Raw genomic sequence first — 16,567 nt, 5'->3', positions numbered from 1 at the left:
GTTGGCCATCAAAATCAACGAGCGATGAAATGGAAAGCCCAAGGGCAGGTAATGACAACTTGTGAAAAAGTCCCAAGCCACTGAAGATGCAGGGTGAGAGACCAATGGTGGCCACCTTCAGCTTGCAAATAGAAAAGAACTGAGTGGTCTGGACAAAAGGTGCCCACCAACCGTTTTCCACTTCTTCAAACTATGGTTAGAATGTCAGAGGTTTATACCTCAAAACTGGACAGCCCCAGGTGAAACATGTTCTTTTTGGAAATATAAGGAAGAAAACATTGTACACGACATCCTAACCCAGAGCAAAAAAGAAGTTACAAAAAAAAGAGAAAAAGGTAGCAGATTTCAAAACCAGTGTTACAAAACATTAAAAAAATTCAAAATCAAATGGGGATATTTACACGTGGTTAAAATGGTCCTTTTTTCAGTGTTTCTACAAAATAGGAGTTCAGCTCTATATTTTAGGTGTTGATTGTCTTAAAAAAAATAGAATTATTTGCGTGCGTGTTCTCCCTCCCACCCCCCCTTCCCAGAGTCAAACGTGTCCACAATTCACTGGGCCAGTTCCACGCGCACAGCCACTGGGATCACCCCAAGATGTCTGCCTGTTTCCTGCAGGGAACAAAGCGAAGTCACTTCCTGCAGGTCAGACAAAAGAGGAGAAGCCGGAGACAGGAGTCCGAGCCCCCGGGGCCGGTTGCCCCGTGGGCGAGTACACGCCCCCTGACGTCTGCGTGGTAATGACAGTCTGGAAGTAGGGCTCCGCCTCGCTCACCGCACACTCCTCGTAAGCGTAAGCCCCCGTGGCTTTCACGCCCTTCTGCTGCCGTTTCCACGAATTGTAGTACGTAGGGTCGCTCATGTAGTGGTTCACGAAAGAATGCTTTGGCAACTCATCTTCATAGTCCGAGTCGGAAGCCTGCAGTGGTGACAAGAAAAGGCACAGCGTCTGTGTTATGAATTCTGGTGTTGTACCCACAGAGACACAGTAACCAGGACATTGAGAGTAAAAGGCAGCTTTATTAGGACAGGTATGCAGGTCTGCAGCTCACAAAACATTTTAGAATTCTTGAAAAGTCTGTGCCCCCCTAATGCAATAAACAATTCCTAATCCCTGCCCTTGCACTTCTCCCCAACAAGAAACAGTCCCAAAACGATTATTCAAACATTCAATCTTCACCATCCCCTTTCTTTCATCCACTGGCCATCACACCTGACTCATCCATAGCTCCCCTGTGTTTCTTCTACCGGGGATTACTCTGCAATGCCCCCCAACCCTGTTGGCCTGTCGGGAGCTCCTCCCTTTCTGCCACCTGTCCTAAAGCGACAGTCTAGAGCCCCAGAACTGCAGACATATCAAGAAAAATACTAAGAAGAAAAAACAAAAAGGCAAAATGTAGACAAAAACTATAAAAAAAAAGGGAGGTAGGAAGGGACATGGACAATTAAGACGCAACTCTGCAATGCCCCCAACCCTTTTGGCCTGTCGCGAGCTCCTCCCTTTCTGCCACCTGTCCTAAAGCGACAGCCTAGAGCCTCAGAACTGCAGACATATCAAGAAAAATACTTAGAAAAAAGAACAAAAAGGCAAAATGTAGACAAAAACTATAAAAAATAAAGGGAGGTAGGAAGGGACATGGACAATAAAGACGCTACCACCTGCCAGGACCAACAGCGTCGGAATGACGCACTAACTACCTGAAAACAACCTAACAGTAAAAATAAACCACACCCACTGCGCATAAAGAACCAATTACAGAAACCCTGTGCCTGGCCTACACCATTGGCCCGAAGTTACCTGGGGGCGGACATCCTTCGGATGCCGCACCCAGGAGCCCCCATAGAGAAACCACACCCCTTCAATGTACAAGGAGGCCATGTGCAGGCAGTGGACGAGTCACTGGTAACCTGTTATTCATTATTTACTGCGAAATGATGAGAGAAAAAGAGAAACGAGGAACAGGAAATGAGAAACGAGAAATTAGAGTAAGGCAAAGCAAGTAGCTCGGGACCCCCCCATAGTCCATGTATTATTAATCTGGGCCCCTCATGCTTAGACAAAACTCTAGCTTAGTGAGGACTGAAAATGTAGCGGTGATGGCCTTTGGACCTCAATGGTGTGGCAACGAGAAGCAGAGCAGTCCAGTTCAGATCTGGCCTCATGAAGCGACATGCCCTTGTGGCAGAGGTTTGCATGGATCATTGTCAATTCCTGTTCATAACCAGATTGAAGGAATCCTTCTGGACATGTCTGCCACGTGTTTCGTGCAGTTGTCTTTACTTGTAGAGCACAGAAACCCAAGGGTGATCGACCAGTCTACAAAACTAGAAGAGATAGCACTAGATTGTACCCTCTTTGGCACAGTCTTAAAATATTGTCTCTATGCCAACTAGAATCACACAATTATAATAACAAAACAAACAAAATACCAGAACTTCTTTTTACGTTTAACTTTGTTTTAGTAAACTATTTCAAATTATAACCAGTAGAATAATGTGCCTTGGTGGAGGGCAACCACGGCTAATTTTGAAGGCCAGGAGTTTTTTTCATGGCCAAACTTTGACCCAAAGCAAGAGGGAGAAAGGCAGAAAGCGGAGACAGAAGGAAGGACATATAGGAACTCTCTGATAAATATAGGGATGAAAGAGAACCTGCAAGGGTGTGACAAAGGGACAAAGTGTAGGTTTGTGGAAGAAAGAGACAAATGTGGAATCAAGACTTGGCTGATTTGGTATCCCGCAACCCCACCATTCTGCAGCATCAACGTCAGGTTCCTAAAAACACTTTAGGCTCCTGTACTTCTTTTATTAGACAAAAAAAAAATCAAGCACTGAGTTTTGGTAAAAACGACCTGTGTTGTGTGTTTGTGTGTGATCTAAGCTATGCAGCCATGTGGGTGTGTGTTGTAAACTATAGTCAGGCAGTTCCCAGCAGTGGGCTATCACAAGACACTGGTCCACAACTCAGTATCATTGTAATAACACATCTATGGCCTGCACCGCATACACTCAGATGCCAATATTGCTCACCCCGATTGGCCCCATTCTGAGTGTTCTGTTATTCAGGGAGGCACTTCTGCAATCAGTAAACACTAACACTTATAGGCCCGAATACATCTGCACTGTAATACGGATTACAAGGCTCCTAGAATGAGACACTACTACAGGGTAAAACTGTGACAGAGATCTTTTAGCAGAATAATTTACAACTCAGGCAAGATGATTACATGTACCAGCTACTAAAAAGACACAAGAGATAATTAGAGCAGAAGAAAAAAAAACAGCATAGCACATTTAAATATATGCAAAACCATGCTCAGGAACACTTAGTAAAACAGAATAGAAATCTAGCGTGCTGGATACTGCCTAGAGAGCATGAAAGCGCGGGAGGGATAAATGAACTAGGATTCATTAATTTCGGGATGCAACGCTAATTTAGCAGCGATAGAGGGAGAATTGCCCTCAGCAAAGCTGTATTAGGACCTCTCTAATAAGCGGTAACAGCTGTGAAGGCAGATAGCGGGGCTGCAACCAGCGCAGCCCATGAAGGACGCCGCACAGGAGGACGGGATGCTTTCGGTTCAGGGACTGCAGCGGATGCCACCTCTGACAAATACCAAGATGGTTTTCCTCATCTTCATTATAGTCTTTCTTGGTTTCATTAAGGAGAGGTTGGGGTGACAGCGTATGCTCCGGGAAGTTTCGCCTTCATAGTATATAGGCTGCTGCAGACATGCTGTGAGTGAACAGACACCAGGGGGGTGGCCCATTCAGGACTACTTGGAATAAGGCCAAAAAACATCGTACATTAACATGTGCCACAGGCGATGAATCCCTTACTGTTTTAACAAGCAAACAGTCTTGATTCAAGTGCTTGCCGAATTAAAGTTGTAATAGTTGAAACAAACCACCCAGACCTGAACAACAATCCAAGTGGATATCTTCACGCAATCGCTCCCCATATTACACGAAGGGCAGATAAACAAACGATTTGAAAATGCTTATATTAAAATCATATACACAAATACCAACTTTCTAAGAAAATGAAAATGTATTTTACTGCCCAACTTTTTTTTCAAATTGCTTTCATTAAAGAGCTAGTGGGGGAATCCACCAAACCATCAAAAAGATGCTATACGAGTGTAAAATGTATTCCAGTGTATGAAGTAAATGAAATAGTATATGATATATAGGAATACATGAATGTATTTATGTGTATTTATGTGTAATAAGTAGAAGTCTGTTTAGTTAGTGATGTATCGTGTATATGTGCTTTTTATAAATGGTATGTCTTTTTGGAAATATTGAAGAGATTTTGTTATGTATAAGGTGAAGGCATACTTAAATGATAAAAAGTTTTTAAAGAAAAAAGAAAAAAATAAGAATGCAAGCCCAGAGTCAATAAAAGGGACTTTTGTAGCAGAAAATCTATCGCGATCCATGGTGTCAAAGGTATTTTGTTTGTTGCAATACAGGTAAGTGACTTCTTTTCTTTTAAATTAGGTTGTAAGTATTATTTTATTGGGGGGACCAATTTAGCGGGGGGCTGGCTAACTCTGCTCCGCTGCGGAGTCGGAATTTTGCCCTACTCCGCGTTCTCAGCGGAGCGCGGAGTAGGGAAATCTCTGCACACTCCGCTGGCGGAGCAGAGTTCTTCGCCCGCCCCTAACAAAAACCCCTTTGTGAAACAGGCCATCGTGACTCCGTGAATTGCAGCATCATTGTTTCTGCACGACAACCCGCTTCCAGGACTCACCTCTGATTCAGTTAGCGCAGTGGGTTTCTCCGTCAAGGCAGTGCTCTCAGTTAATGCACTTCCATTGTATTTGTTACAGATGTCCTCATCAGAGTAATGCAATCCACCTGGGCTTGGGCGAGGAGGAGATCTGGGAATCGAAAGAGAGATTCAGATAGTACTCACTATTCACCTTTCAAAGCTGTACATACCGTTAGTATTAGAATTCTTGTTTTTCTATTTACAAAACTTGAGTTTAAACCCGCAACTATCGCTGCTTCACAGGACTAGTACTGAAATCCTATGTATTTTTTTATTTGGACATTTACTCCAAATCTAGGTGTACATTCCAGGTAGTAAAGTTTAGATTTCTTTCGGGTTTAGGCTTTAGAAAGGTAACCCAATTCAAGAAAGTAGTACATAGATGCTGGATATAAGATGAACAAAGCCCCCTAATTCATAAGCACAACCACAAGTCATTTTAAAGTCCATTTGCATCACAGAAGTGATATTGATGACGTCCAAAAAAAACAGCAGTTGAATATAAAGAAAGGAAAGAAATTGGAGAAACAGAGGTTTGGGAATACCTTGTCCCGTTCTTTTTGGAAAACGTGTTCTTGACATTGAGATTGAGGTGTCGACTGTTCAGTTCCAGTGCTGTGAATCCTCCATTGTCCAGAGTCACCGACTCCTCGTTTGTTAGTGCTTTACCTATGGTTATGACACAAAGAACAATATCATTTTTAGGATAGTACCACTTGCTAAAGATCCAATTACACACACTCACGTTCTCCCTCTCTCTCTATTGCTGATCACCCGTTGGGTCGTAAAGCCTCTGCTCTAACACTGAATACCTTCCAGATGGGCCAGAGAATTACTCTCAAACTCACAAAAAACGAAGATATTAAAAACATTTCAGTAACGCCTCAGTGGATAACTTGTTTTTTCGCATTAGCAAAACAAGGATGACTGACATATGAAATGAAAGTTAAAAAAAATTCAATCGTTTCCCTTGAGATTTTCGACTGTTTGTCCACACTTGTAATTTTGAAAGCCTTTAGGGAAGCAGGTAATTAGGCAATTAATTGGCTGTGACGCCAGTACAAATGGCCAATACTCTCTTCCTTATATACCTTAAAATCAAAAGCGACCCTGTTTTGGTACGGAAATGGCTCACTCAGGCGTAGAGCAACAGGAAGACACAGGATCCGTAAAAGGTGTCAACATCAGGATTTAATGTTGAAAGAATAATATAACTGTACAAGGAATAGCCCACAAGGATCTTACATAGGCAGCCTCCAAATCCTGTATTGATATGTGCCAAAAGTGTCCAACTGACACCTTAACATTCCCATGTCACTGGCTGAACACATATGCACACAGCATCGTAAAGACATGTGAGCGAGGGCAACCAGGTTTGTGGGATAAAATATGAATAGAATATGTTTTAATAATGTGTGAGAGAGGATACAGGCAATCAATCAACAGTAGTTATTGAAGTTCCATTCAATCCTATACAATGAATTATTTGTGGGTAAAAACGTATGCTTCAAGATTATAGTTTCCTTTCAAGCAGCTAACCACCCAACCCATATCAATCATCACTTCTCGTTTAATTAGTCTTTCTGAAACATACTTCTGGAGGAAGTTAAGTTCTCTTTTTGAGGTGTCTCCACTAGCATTCGGGTCCCCAGCCCTTTGGCTTCTGAGGTGGCCTTATGCACCGGTGGTAGCTAGTCTTTGTATTAGGTACACCCTATAATTCACCAGTGCAAATAAATAAGAAAACAATAATATAAAATGTTGTGGAAAAAGCCATTTTAAATAAAAAGCAACATTGTGTGGAAAACTGTGAGAAGAGGGACACGTTTCGGCTTCGCTTTGAAAAGTACACACTAGCTAATGGGCAGATAGATTTAAGGAAGATGTAGCATCCTACAAAGGATACTGTGATGTCACATAGTGGCCGCAAAGTCACTTCTTCAGGCTAGGGTACGGGTTGCAAATTTGAATATGCTAAGGATTCTGGTTGATACAGATCGTGTTACGTTCAATCTGATTGATTGAAGAAATGTAGAGTGCCACTCAAGAGAAGTTGCCAGTGTGAAGGTGCGATGTGGGGGTATGGCGGGCAAGAGGGACACATCTGGTGATGATGTGGTGGGGCAAGAAGAGAAGGAGAACAGGGAAAGGACAGAGAAGTTAGCAAGCGACACACATGTAGGCTGTTTTGTAGACCACTTGTAAAAGCGAGGTCAAGCTAAATACAAGGGAAGAAATCACTGTGAGCATTGTGTATGTGACAAACTGACCACCACAACATTACAACCACCTAGGTGGGTAGTGACATCCCTAATTTTAACCATGTGCAATCTCGATACAGATAAGAGAGTAACCATAAGTACTACATACAGTCCTAAAACACAAAATGTTTTTTGGTCAGTGCCAAAAGATACCATGCAGTTGTGCAATTGGAAAATGGCTATGCTCCTGCAGGACACCAAAGTATAGCCAAAGGTTAACTGCACAAACATGGTTTCATAACAACACACCTTTAAACGTAATTCCTTTGTAACCTGGTTAAAAACTAACATTTATTAATGCCACCTACAGAATTTCTGGTTGTCGTGAACATAGAAAGCATATATAGAGAATTTGACAATAGAATTAACGCCGAAGACTCACCTGTGCTACAACTCTTGTATTTCTTGCTTTGCCCATATAAGACAAGCGCAAATGCAACCAGCAGGATAATGATTAGACTGCAGAGAGCCATCACCAGGAGAAACCACCACTCTTCATAGTACGGTGTCTCTAGCCGGGCTAAAAAGGAAAGAGGAATGAATACAACTAATTTTCACAATGTTAAGACTTTAGGAAATGTTTATTTTGTACAGATATATTTATCTAAACAGCGTAACATGTTTTTCCTACGGAATCTGGAGAATCTACAGAGCAAACAAAAAAAAGTAAATGCCCACGGATTCAACTACTTAAACAGTTCAGTGCATATAAGTATTTTGTTTATCTTGGATGGAAGGAAGAAGCAATCCGGCCAAGATCTCCACTTAGGGCATTAACGATGTACCCAATTTGTTGCAGCACAATCACTGGACACCTAAGATGACTGACAGCAAGTTTGGAGAAATGCAATTATTGTATTGACAAAGTGCTCAAAATTCTAGCACATCAACAAAAGATTCGCCCCTCTCAAACCACGTAGAATACTGTAGCCAGCGTCAAGAATAATGACTCACCTACTAGAATGGAAGTTGTATACCACAAGAATACCCTACCTATTAAAAGGACCGACCCCACCTGACCTCTATCCATCACCATTCACATCATTAAGGAATCCACAATACCCCTTTGATGATGCCTGGGTGGGAATTGTGACCTATTATAGCCTTAGAGGCTGCTGTAGCGGGCTCTACCAGCCATTCGAGGCCCACTCCAGCGTTAAAAGCCTGAGCCGAAGGTGAGGGCCTTTAACAACGGAACGGGCCTTTAGTGACTGGTAGAACCTGCTATGGAGGGCTCTAAGGCTATGAGAACATTCTGCCCCTATAGAGCAGAATGTTTTAATTTGTTAAACAAAGGCCTTTAAGGAAAACGGGCTGCATAAAAAAAACCTGCTTTATTTAAAAGCAGTCCCAGACATGGAGGTCTGCTGAGCCCAGCAGGCCACCATACCTGGGAGGGTGTGCCATTCCCAATGGGGTCGTAAATTGCGAGAGGCTCATTAATATTCATGAGCCTCTCAATTTGTGACCCCATTGGGAATCGCTAACAGTGTGAAATACACTGTTGTACATTGGAAATAGCGCCTCGCAAATTGCGAGTCTCAAAAAACTCGCACTTTGTGAGGCGCTATTTACACAGTTGTACATTTGGCCCTCTATTCTTCATAGATCAGAGAAAATAGGTACCCAGTGTAAAACTGTGTTTACTCTCTACCAAACATTCTGTCAAATCTAGCTGCAGTTCCTCTGCCCATATGGCTCTACTTTTAGAATGACTGCTTTTCCAGCATTTTATTATTTTTGGAAATAAAGTCAGATCAGGTGGTGACTGAAAAATCTTATTAAAGATCCTTTTTTCCCTGATCTTTCCTTTTTCTAATAAAATAACTTCTCACCTTAAATATTTGTTGAAGTGTGCGTGACATCCCTTTCCCAAATCTATCTACGGAATAGACAAACAGTACTAAGCCATTTTTATCTTAACAGCTTCACTAATTCCCAAACCCCGTATCATTCAGTCTTGTACCGTCCCTGTTAGTATCTTCAGGTAGGATGGGGTTATGCCACATTGGGATGCAGTCCTCCTCTCCCCTATTTCTAAATTCTTTTATCCAGTATAAATATATTTGATACAAAGCTGCAACCATTTCAAATTTGCACCTTTTCATGAATTTTCTGACTCGGAATCTATTCAATTTCCAAAGGTATTATGCTCCTCTATCATCTTAACCAACATTTCTGTAAAATACCCAACCTCTGTATGAACGTAACGAACAAGTTACTTACCTTCGGTAACGATATATCTGTAAGAAACAGTAGTTAGTATTAGATTCCTTACCTTAGAATATCCCCAGGCGTCAGTCTGGATCCGGAAACTTTTGCGTAGCAGTACCCCTGCGCGTCGGTAGGCGTCGTCTGCAGGCGTCCCCTGCGGCTCCGCGTCGTCGGCGTCGTGCGCCGTGATGACGTCGCTGGAGTATATAGACGCCGCCTCCGCGCGCTGACGTCAGTTCTTTGCACACAGCTTTTCCGCGCCAGAACACGCAGAGCCATGTGAGAACCAACACTGGTGCCATTTGAAAACTAGGGCCCTGAAAGGGATGTCCTTAACCCTAGGTATCAGTTCGCAGAACGGGGAGGATGGGAGGGGCGGTAAGGAATCTAATACTAACTACTGTTTCTTACAGATATATCGTTACCGAAGGTAAGTAACTTGTTCATCTGAAAGAAACAGGTTAGTATTAGATTCCTTACCTTAGAATAGATACCCCAGCAATACCAACCCCGGTGGTGGGTCTGCGAACCAATACAACCTACACCAGAAAGTCCTGGAGGACCGAACGGCCAAAGAAGCCATCCCTCCGGACTTGACTGTCCAGGCAGTAGTGCCTCGCAAAGGTGTGCAGCGAGGCCCACGTGGCCGCCTGGCAAATGTCCTGCAAAGGGACTCCCCGGCCCAGGGCAGTAGTAGCCGCCGTGGCCCGAGTGGAATGGGCCCTCAGCCCAACAGGAGGCTCCTTCCGAGCCAAAGAGTAGCATGCTTTGATGCACAGGACGACCCACCGAGAGATGGTTCGTTTCTGTACCGCCCTTCCCTTCTTCTCACCCACGTAGCCAACAAACAGTTGGTCATCCACCCGGAACTGGCGTGTGCGATCCATATAGAATGAAAGCGCACGTTTTGGGTCCAGACGATGGAGCCGCTCTTCATCCTTCGAAGGATGCGGAGGCGGGAAGAAGGAGGGCAAAGTGATGGACTGCCCAATGTGAAAAGCAGAGACTACCTTGGGCAGGAAAGAAGGTCTAGTCCGAAGAACCACCTTATCAGGATGAACAGACAAGAAAGGAGGTTGAATAGAAAGAGCCTGGAGCTCACTCACTCTCCTGGCAGAGGTGATGGCTACCAGGAAGGCCGTCTTTAAGGTGAGAAGACGGAGAGGACAGGAATGAAGGGGCTCAAAGGGAGCGCACATCAGGAAAGTCAAAACCAAGTTCAAGTCCCACTGAGGCATCACGAACGGAGTTGGAGGATACATGTGCGTGATGCCCTTCAAGAATCTTAACACAATAGGGGACTTGAACAAAGATGGCTGATCAGGTAGCCTCAAGAAGGCGGAAAGGGCAGAAAGATAGCCCTTGATAGTGCCCAGAGCAGAGCCCTGCTGGGCAAGGGAAAGGAGGAAGAGGAGAACCTCAGACAGAGGGGCAGAAAGGGGATCCACAGCCTTTGCTGTGCACCACGCCACAAATCTGTTCCACCGGCAGGCGTATACCGACTTTGTGGAGGGACGCCTGGCTGCCAGAATGACATCACAGACTTCAGGAGGCAAGTCAAATGGCCTCAACTGTCGCCGCTCAATCTCCACGCATGGAGGTGGAGACTGGACAGGTTCGGGTGGAGGACCGTCCCCTGCTGCTGCGACAGAAGGTCCTCCTGAAGGGGCAGGCGGATCGAGGGACCGACTGTCATGCTGAGTAGCTCGGGATACCAGTACCTTCGAGCCCAGTCCGGAGCCACAAGGATAACTTGGGCCCGGTCGCGCCTGATCTTCTTCAGCACTCTGGGCAGAAGTGGTATAGGCGGAAAGGCGTACAACAGACCGCAACTCCACTCGCGCCGAAAGGCGTCGCCGAGCGAGTGCCGTCTTGGAAACTCCAACGCGCAGAACTGATGACATTGCGCGTTCTCTTCTGTGGCGAATAGATCTAACCAAGGCTCTCCCCATTGCTGAAAGAGGCCTCTCGCCACATCCGAGTTCAGACGCCATTCGTGATCCACCGAGCACCGACGGCTGAGTTCGTCCGCCCTGGCGTTCAGAGAACCTGCCAGGTGTTGAACCGTCAGAGTCACGCCCTGACGTTCCAGCCATTGCCAGAGGCGCAGAGCCTCCTGGCAAAGGGTCCACGACCCAACACCGCCCTGTTTGTTGCAGTACCACATGGCGGTGGTGTTGTCCGTGAACACCTGCACCACACTCCCGTTGACAAAGGGGAGGAATGCCTTCAGTGCTAGGCGAATCGCCCGCAGCTCCAACATGTTGATACGGAGCCGGGATTCCGCCGGAGACCAGAGGCCTCTGATCTCCGCCTCTCCCAAGTGGCCACCCCAGCCTTGGAGGGACGCGTCCGTCACAACCACGTGCTCCGGTTGGGGAAGGGAGAGGGATCTGCCCCTGACCCAATCGCGGTCCGTAAGCCACCACTGCAACTGTCTCGCAGTGCCCTCCGAGATCAGGACATGGTCGGATAGGTTGCCCTGATGCTGGGCCCACTGAAACTTCAGGTCCCACTGCAGAGCCCGCATCCGCCACCTGGCGTGATGCACCAGAAGGATGCAGGAGGCCATCAGCCCCAGAAGCCGCAGCGTCAACCTGACCGAAACCCGGGATAACGGCTGAAAGATGGGAATCAGAGCCTGAATATCCCGGACCCGCCGTTCCGGAGGATAAACCCGAAACTGCGCCGAGTCGAGAACCGCTCCGATGAAAAGGAGCTTTTGAGAGGGACACAGGTGTGATTTCGGCACATTGATGGAAAACCCCAGCTCGTGCAGGAGGTCTGCCGTCATCTGAAGGTGGTGGACGACTGTCTGGGGCGAGCCCGCCTTCAACAGCCAGTCGTCGAGGTAGGGGAAGACTGAAACCCCTAACCGGCGCAGATGAGCTGCGACCACCGCCATCACTTTCGTGAACACCCGTGGGGCGCTGGTAAGGCCGAATGGGAGCACGATAAACTGAAAGTGCTCGTGGCCTACCGTGAACCGCAGGTAACGCCGGTGGGCCGGCAGGACGGGGATGTGAAAATACGCATCCTGCAAGTCCAACGCTACCATCCAGTCTTGTGGGTCTAGAGCAGCCAAGACCTGAGCCAAAGTCAACATCTTGAACTTCTCCTTCCGGAGGAAGCCGTTGACGTTCCGTAGATCCAAGATAGGACGCAGGCCTCCCTTGTCCTTCTTGGGTACCAGAAAGTAGTGGGAGTAGCAACCACACCCTACTTCTGGCCCAGGAACGCGCTCGATGGCCCCCTTGGCCAAGAGGGCCGTAACTTCCTCCTGCAGAAGTGTCAAGTGGTCCCCCGACACACGGTGGTTCTGCGGTGGCATGGCTGGAGGAGTGGACTCGAAGGGGAGGGCATAGCCCCTTCGGACAAGCTGCAGCACCCACCTGTCCGATGTTATCGCGCGCCAGCGGGAGTGGTGATGGCGAACCCTGCCACCCACTGGCGTCACGTGAGCCCGAAAGCTCGGACTAGGAAGGCTTGGATGCGGCAGCGGAGGGGGGCGTGGACTGACCACGACGCTGGCCTCTACCGCCACCACGGCGGAAACCACGGCCGCCACCGCGCTGGGGAGCGCTCTGCGTCGCGTGGCTGGCAGCACGTGTGGGACCTCCCCTCCCTTGGCCACGAAAGGGCCGAAACGAACCCGTCTGCTGGCGCTGGGTCGAGAGACCCAAGGACTTGGCCGTGACCCTGGAGTCCTTGAAGCGCTCCAGCGCGTGGTCCGCTTTGTCACCAAACAGGCGACTGCCATCAAATGGCATGTCCATGAGCGTATTTTGGACGTCTGGCGAGAAGTTGGCAGATCTCAGCCAGGCATGGCGACGAATCGCCACCGTAGTGGACATGGCCCGTCCTAGTGAGTCTGTTGTGTCCAGACCACAACGGATCGAGTACCGCGCCGCATCCCGGCCTTCAACCAAGGCCCGGGTGAGCTTGTCCCGCACTTCCTGGGGGCATTGCGGCAAACACTCTTCGACCGTATCCCACAGGGAGTGGGTGTAGCGACCCAAGAGGCACGCGGTGTTACAAGACCGCAGCCCAGCGCTCAAAGAGGAAAACACTTTTTTACCAAATTGGTCGTACCTCTTTGATTCCCGATCGGGCGGAGCCGACGGGAATGCGGACTGTGAAGTGGAGGCCTGGATCACCAGACTCTCCGGGGAGGGATGGGTGGATAGGAAGGCAGGGTCGTCCGAGCATGGACGGTGGCGCCTGGCAACGTTCCGGTCAACCGGCGCACCAGAAGCGGGCCTGGACCAGGTGCCCAGAAGGACATCCGTCAGGGCCTCGTTAAACGGCAGCAGAGGCTCCTGGGGGCATGACTGCGGTTTAAACACTTCCGTCAGAATATTCGGCTTGACCTTCGCGACGGGGAGCTCAAGGTGTAAGGCCTTGGCAGCCCTCATCAGGACCACCGAATAGGCAGCACCTGCCTCAGACGCCACAGGGGACGGAGAGACAAACCCAGGGTTGGGCGACTCGTCCAGGCCACTGGCATCACCCAGATCACCTACCCAGTCCACATCGTACTGGCAGGCACGGGATAGAGGGTCCTCAGACCCCTCCCAACCCTCTCCATACTCCTCCTCGTCATACCCATATTCTGGGTCGACGATATAGACATCGGGGTCAACGGGCCCCATCGGCGTCGGATCCGGCGCCGATCGACGCCGGTCCGGCTCCGCGTCCGGAGTCGGGGAGGAAAGGGGGGTGGCGCCGCGCGGCGTCGGCGCAGGTGACCCGACGCCGGCCGGAGCCGACGGCGGAGTCGCTGCACCACGCGGGGGCGGTACCACGGGCTGTCCCACAGGAACCGACGCCGGAGAGGCCGGGAGACCAGCCGGCGACGAACCAGAGGGAACCAGCGGCGCCGGGGCCGGAGCCACCGGCGGCGCCGGGGCAGGAGCACCCGAACCGCTCGGGCCCCCAGACGGGACCGACGGGCCCGCAGGCGCCGAAGGCCCCGCCGGAGAAGACCTCGCCCTCATAGCAATCAGGAAGGCCTCGATCTCCTCACGCGACGCGCCTTCCCCAGGGACCGACAGGTGTGGGGCAGACGGCGTCGGCGACCCATGCGGGACCGCGGGGGTGGGGTCACCCGAGCCCCCGGCCGCAGCACGCGGGCGTCGGGGGGAGTCGGGGGTGCGATGGCGACGCCCCGACTTCTTGTGCTTACCTGACGAGCCGGAGGAATGGTGGCGACTCCCGGAGCGCCCATGGCGGCTCCGCGATCGTTCCCTCGACCGCTCCCTCGACCTCCGACCGGACCGGGACCGCTCTCGACGCGGGGCCGACACCCGGAGCTCGAGAAGCTTGCGGGACCGCTCCCGCCTAGCTTTTCCAGTCAAGGCCCGACAGTCGACGCAGGACTCCACGTCGTGGTCCGCGCCCAGACACCGGAGGCAGAGTCGATGGTGGTCGGTGACCGACATCACGCGGTCGCACTCGTCGCAGCTCTTAAACCCAGGCATCCTACCGGCACCGTAGAAGAATAAGTTTTACAAACACTTGGTCAAAAGACCGGAGTACTGCTCTTCGGATCTGCGCTAACTGGCGCGGAAAAAAGAAGAACTGACGTCAGCGCGCGGAGGCGGCGTCTATATACTCCAGCGACGTCATCACGGCGCCGACGACGCGGAGCCGCAGGGGACGCCTGCAGACGACGCCTACCGACGCGCAGGGGTACTGCTACGCAAAAGTTTCCGGATCCAGACTGACGCCTGGGGATATTCTAAGGTAAGGAATCTAATACTAACCTGTTTCTTTCAGATACATACTGTTGGATACAATCATTCACATTTCGGGTGGACTCAGCCGACTTATTCCAATGGGGCTATGTTCCTATGGGATTTATAGATGTAACCACCCTATTAAATTTCTGAAAAATAATATTCCCTAAGTTACAATTGAGGTACTGAAACAGGCATAAACATTGGGAAATATAACCATTTTAACAGGTCGTTCTATCCAGCCAATGATAAAGAAATATATCTCAGTTAAAAAAAAAAGCGTTCAATTTTGTTCAACATGCATTTTTAATTTAGATTGTACATATCATGTTCTTCAGCACTCACTGAATTCCTAAGTATGTCACTGGGGCTGATGATACCATTTCTGGAATTCTGACTCCTGTTTAAAATGTGTTTACTGTACACCAGGCATCTCCCACCTATTCTGTAATAAGAGCTAATTTATTCAATAAAAATAATCCTGAGCTTGTAGTGTTGTAATAGCGACAACATCAGACAAGACTGCCCTAGGGACCACCCTATGCAAGATTACCAGCAATGATAACCTCAGTCCATCAGGAGTGTTGCCAGCAGGAATGTGAAAATGGCTTTGTCTATTTAAAATGCATTCACATGAGTAAAACAAAGCAGCCATAATTGCAATGCCTCAGGCGCCAATGTAATAATTTTAGTAACAAGTCTCACAATCACCATGTTTTACCACTCAAATAACAGTTTCAAATACATTTTGGAAACTCAACCATTTTTCTCATTAGTCTAGTCAAATTAGTTTAAAAAATGGGCTAACCTAGAACTAATTGCAATACAATTTCTGTGAGTGGATTCCTATTGAAATTTTTTTGTAGAAAACGATGGTGAAAAGTCTACCACTCTATCATGACGCGTTAATCCAATATGGCAGATTTTTCAAAATGGCTGCCCATTATTTGAGATATAGGGTATAACTGTTTATATGCCCATGTGTGGTATCATTTTATATGTTTTTAGGGACGGGAAAGCCAAAAATAACATCAAAAATTGTTTCTGATGACTATAACATCAAATTGGGATTAATACAATAAACAACGATAATTATATGTTAATATGCCAAACATAGTTTTGACATTATTTTTTATTCACTTTTTTTAACATCATTTGAAAAGGATAAACAAATTTCAACTAGATAATATAGCACTTCTCAATATAACACTGACAAATGAAAATTTTAAAGAGATAAATTCAAACAGCACTCCCTAGTATAAAAATAGTATGATTTCAATCATCGTCCATGTCTACTTCCATGGGATTGCAACAGCTTATTCAATCAATCAATCAATCAATCAATCATGCCATTTTTATAGCGCACTACTCACCTGGGAGGGTCTCAAGGCGCTTGGGGGGAGGGGTATGCTACTGCTCGAACAGCCAGGTCTTGAGTTTTTTCCTGAAGGCGAGATGGTCCTGGGTCAGCCGAAGGTGGATGGGGAGGGAGTTCCAAGTCTTGGCAGCCAGGTAAGAGAAGGATCTTCCTCCGGCGGTGGCTCTTCGGATGCGTGGTACGGCTGCGAGGGCGAGGC

At 48.0% G+C, this 16,567-nt stretch overlaps 1 protein-coding gene across 2 annotated transcripts in view; it reads right to left on the bottom strand.

Moving 5' to 3' along the window:
• Window positions 1–532: 532 nt before the first annotated feature.
• SDK1 (sidekick cell adhesion molecule 1) overlaps window positions 533–16,567 on the bottom strand; it is a 2,171,476-nt gene continuing 2,155,441 nt past the window's right edge. For both annotated transcript variants that reach the window (XM_078665001.1, XM_078665002.1), the window contains 4 exons: window positions 7,421–7,558; window positions 5,323–5,446; window positions 4,757–4,886; window positions 533–919 (listed from right to left, as the gene is read on the bottom strand). In XM_078665001.1, coding sequence (XP_078521127.1) covers window positions 647–919; window positions 4,757–4,886; window positions 5,323–5,446; window positions 7,421–7,558 — 665 coding nt within the window. In that variant the 3' untranslated portion in view covers window positions 533–646. The remainder of the gene's footprint in view (window positions 920–4,756; window positions 4,887–5,322; window positions 5,447–7,420; window positions 7,559–16,567) is intronic.

This window comes from Lissotriton helveticus, chromosome 10 (genome assembly GCF_964261635.1).
Source record: "Lissotriton helveticus chromosome 10, aLisHel1.1, whole genome shotgun sequence".
Taxonomy (NCBI): domain Eukaryota; kingdom Metazoa; phylum Chordata; class Amphibia; order Caudata; family Salamandridae; genus Lissotriton; species Lissotriton helveticus.
The sequence above is the reverse complement of the archived record's forward strand: the minus strand, read 5'-3'. Positions and strand labels throughout refer to the sequence as shown.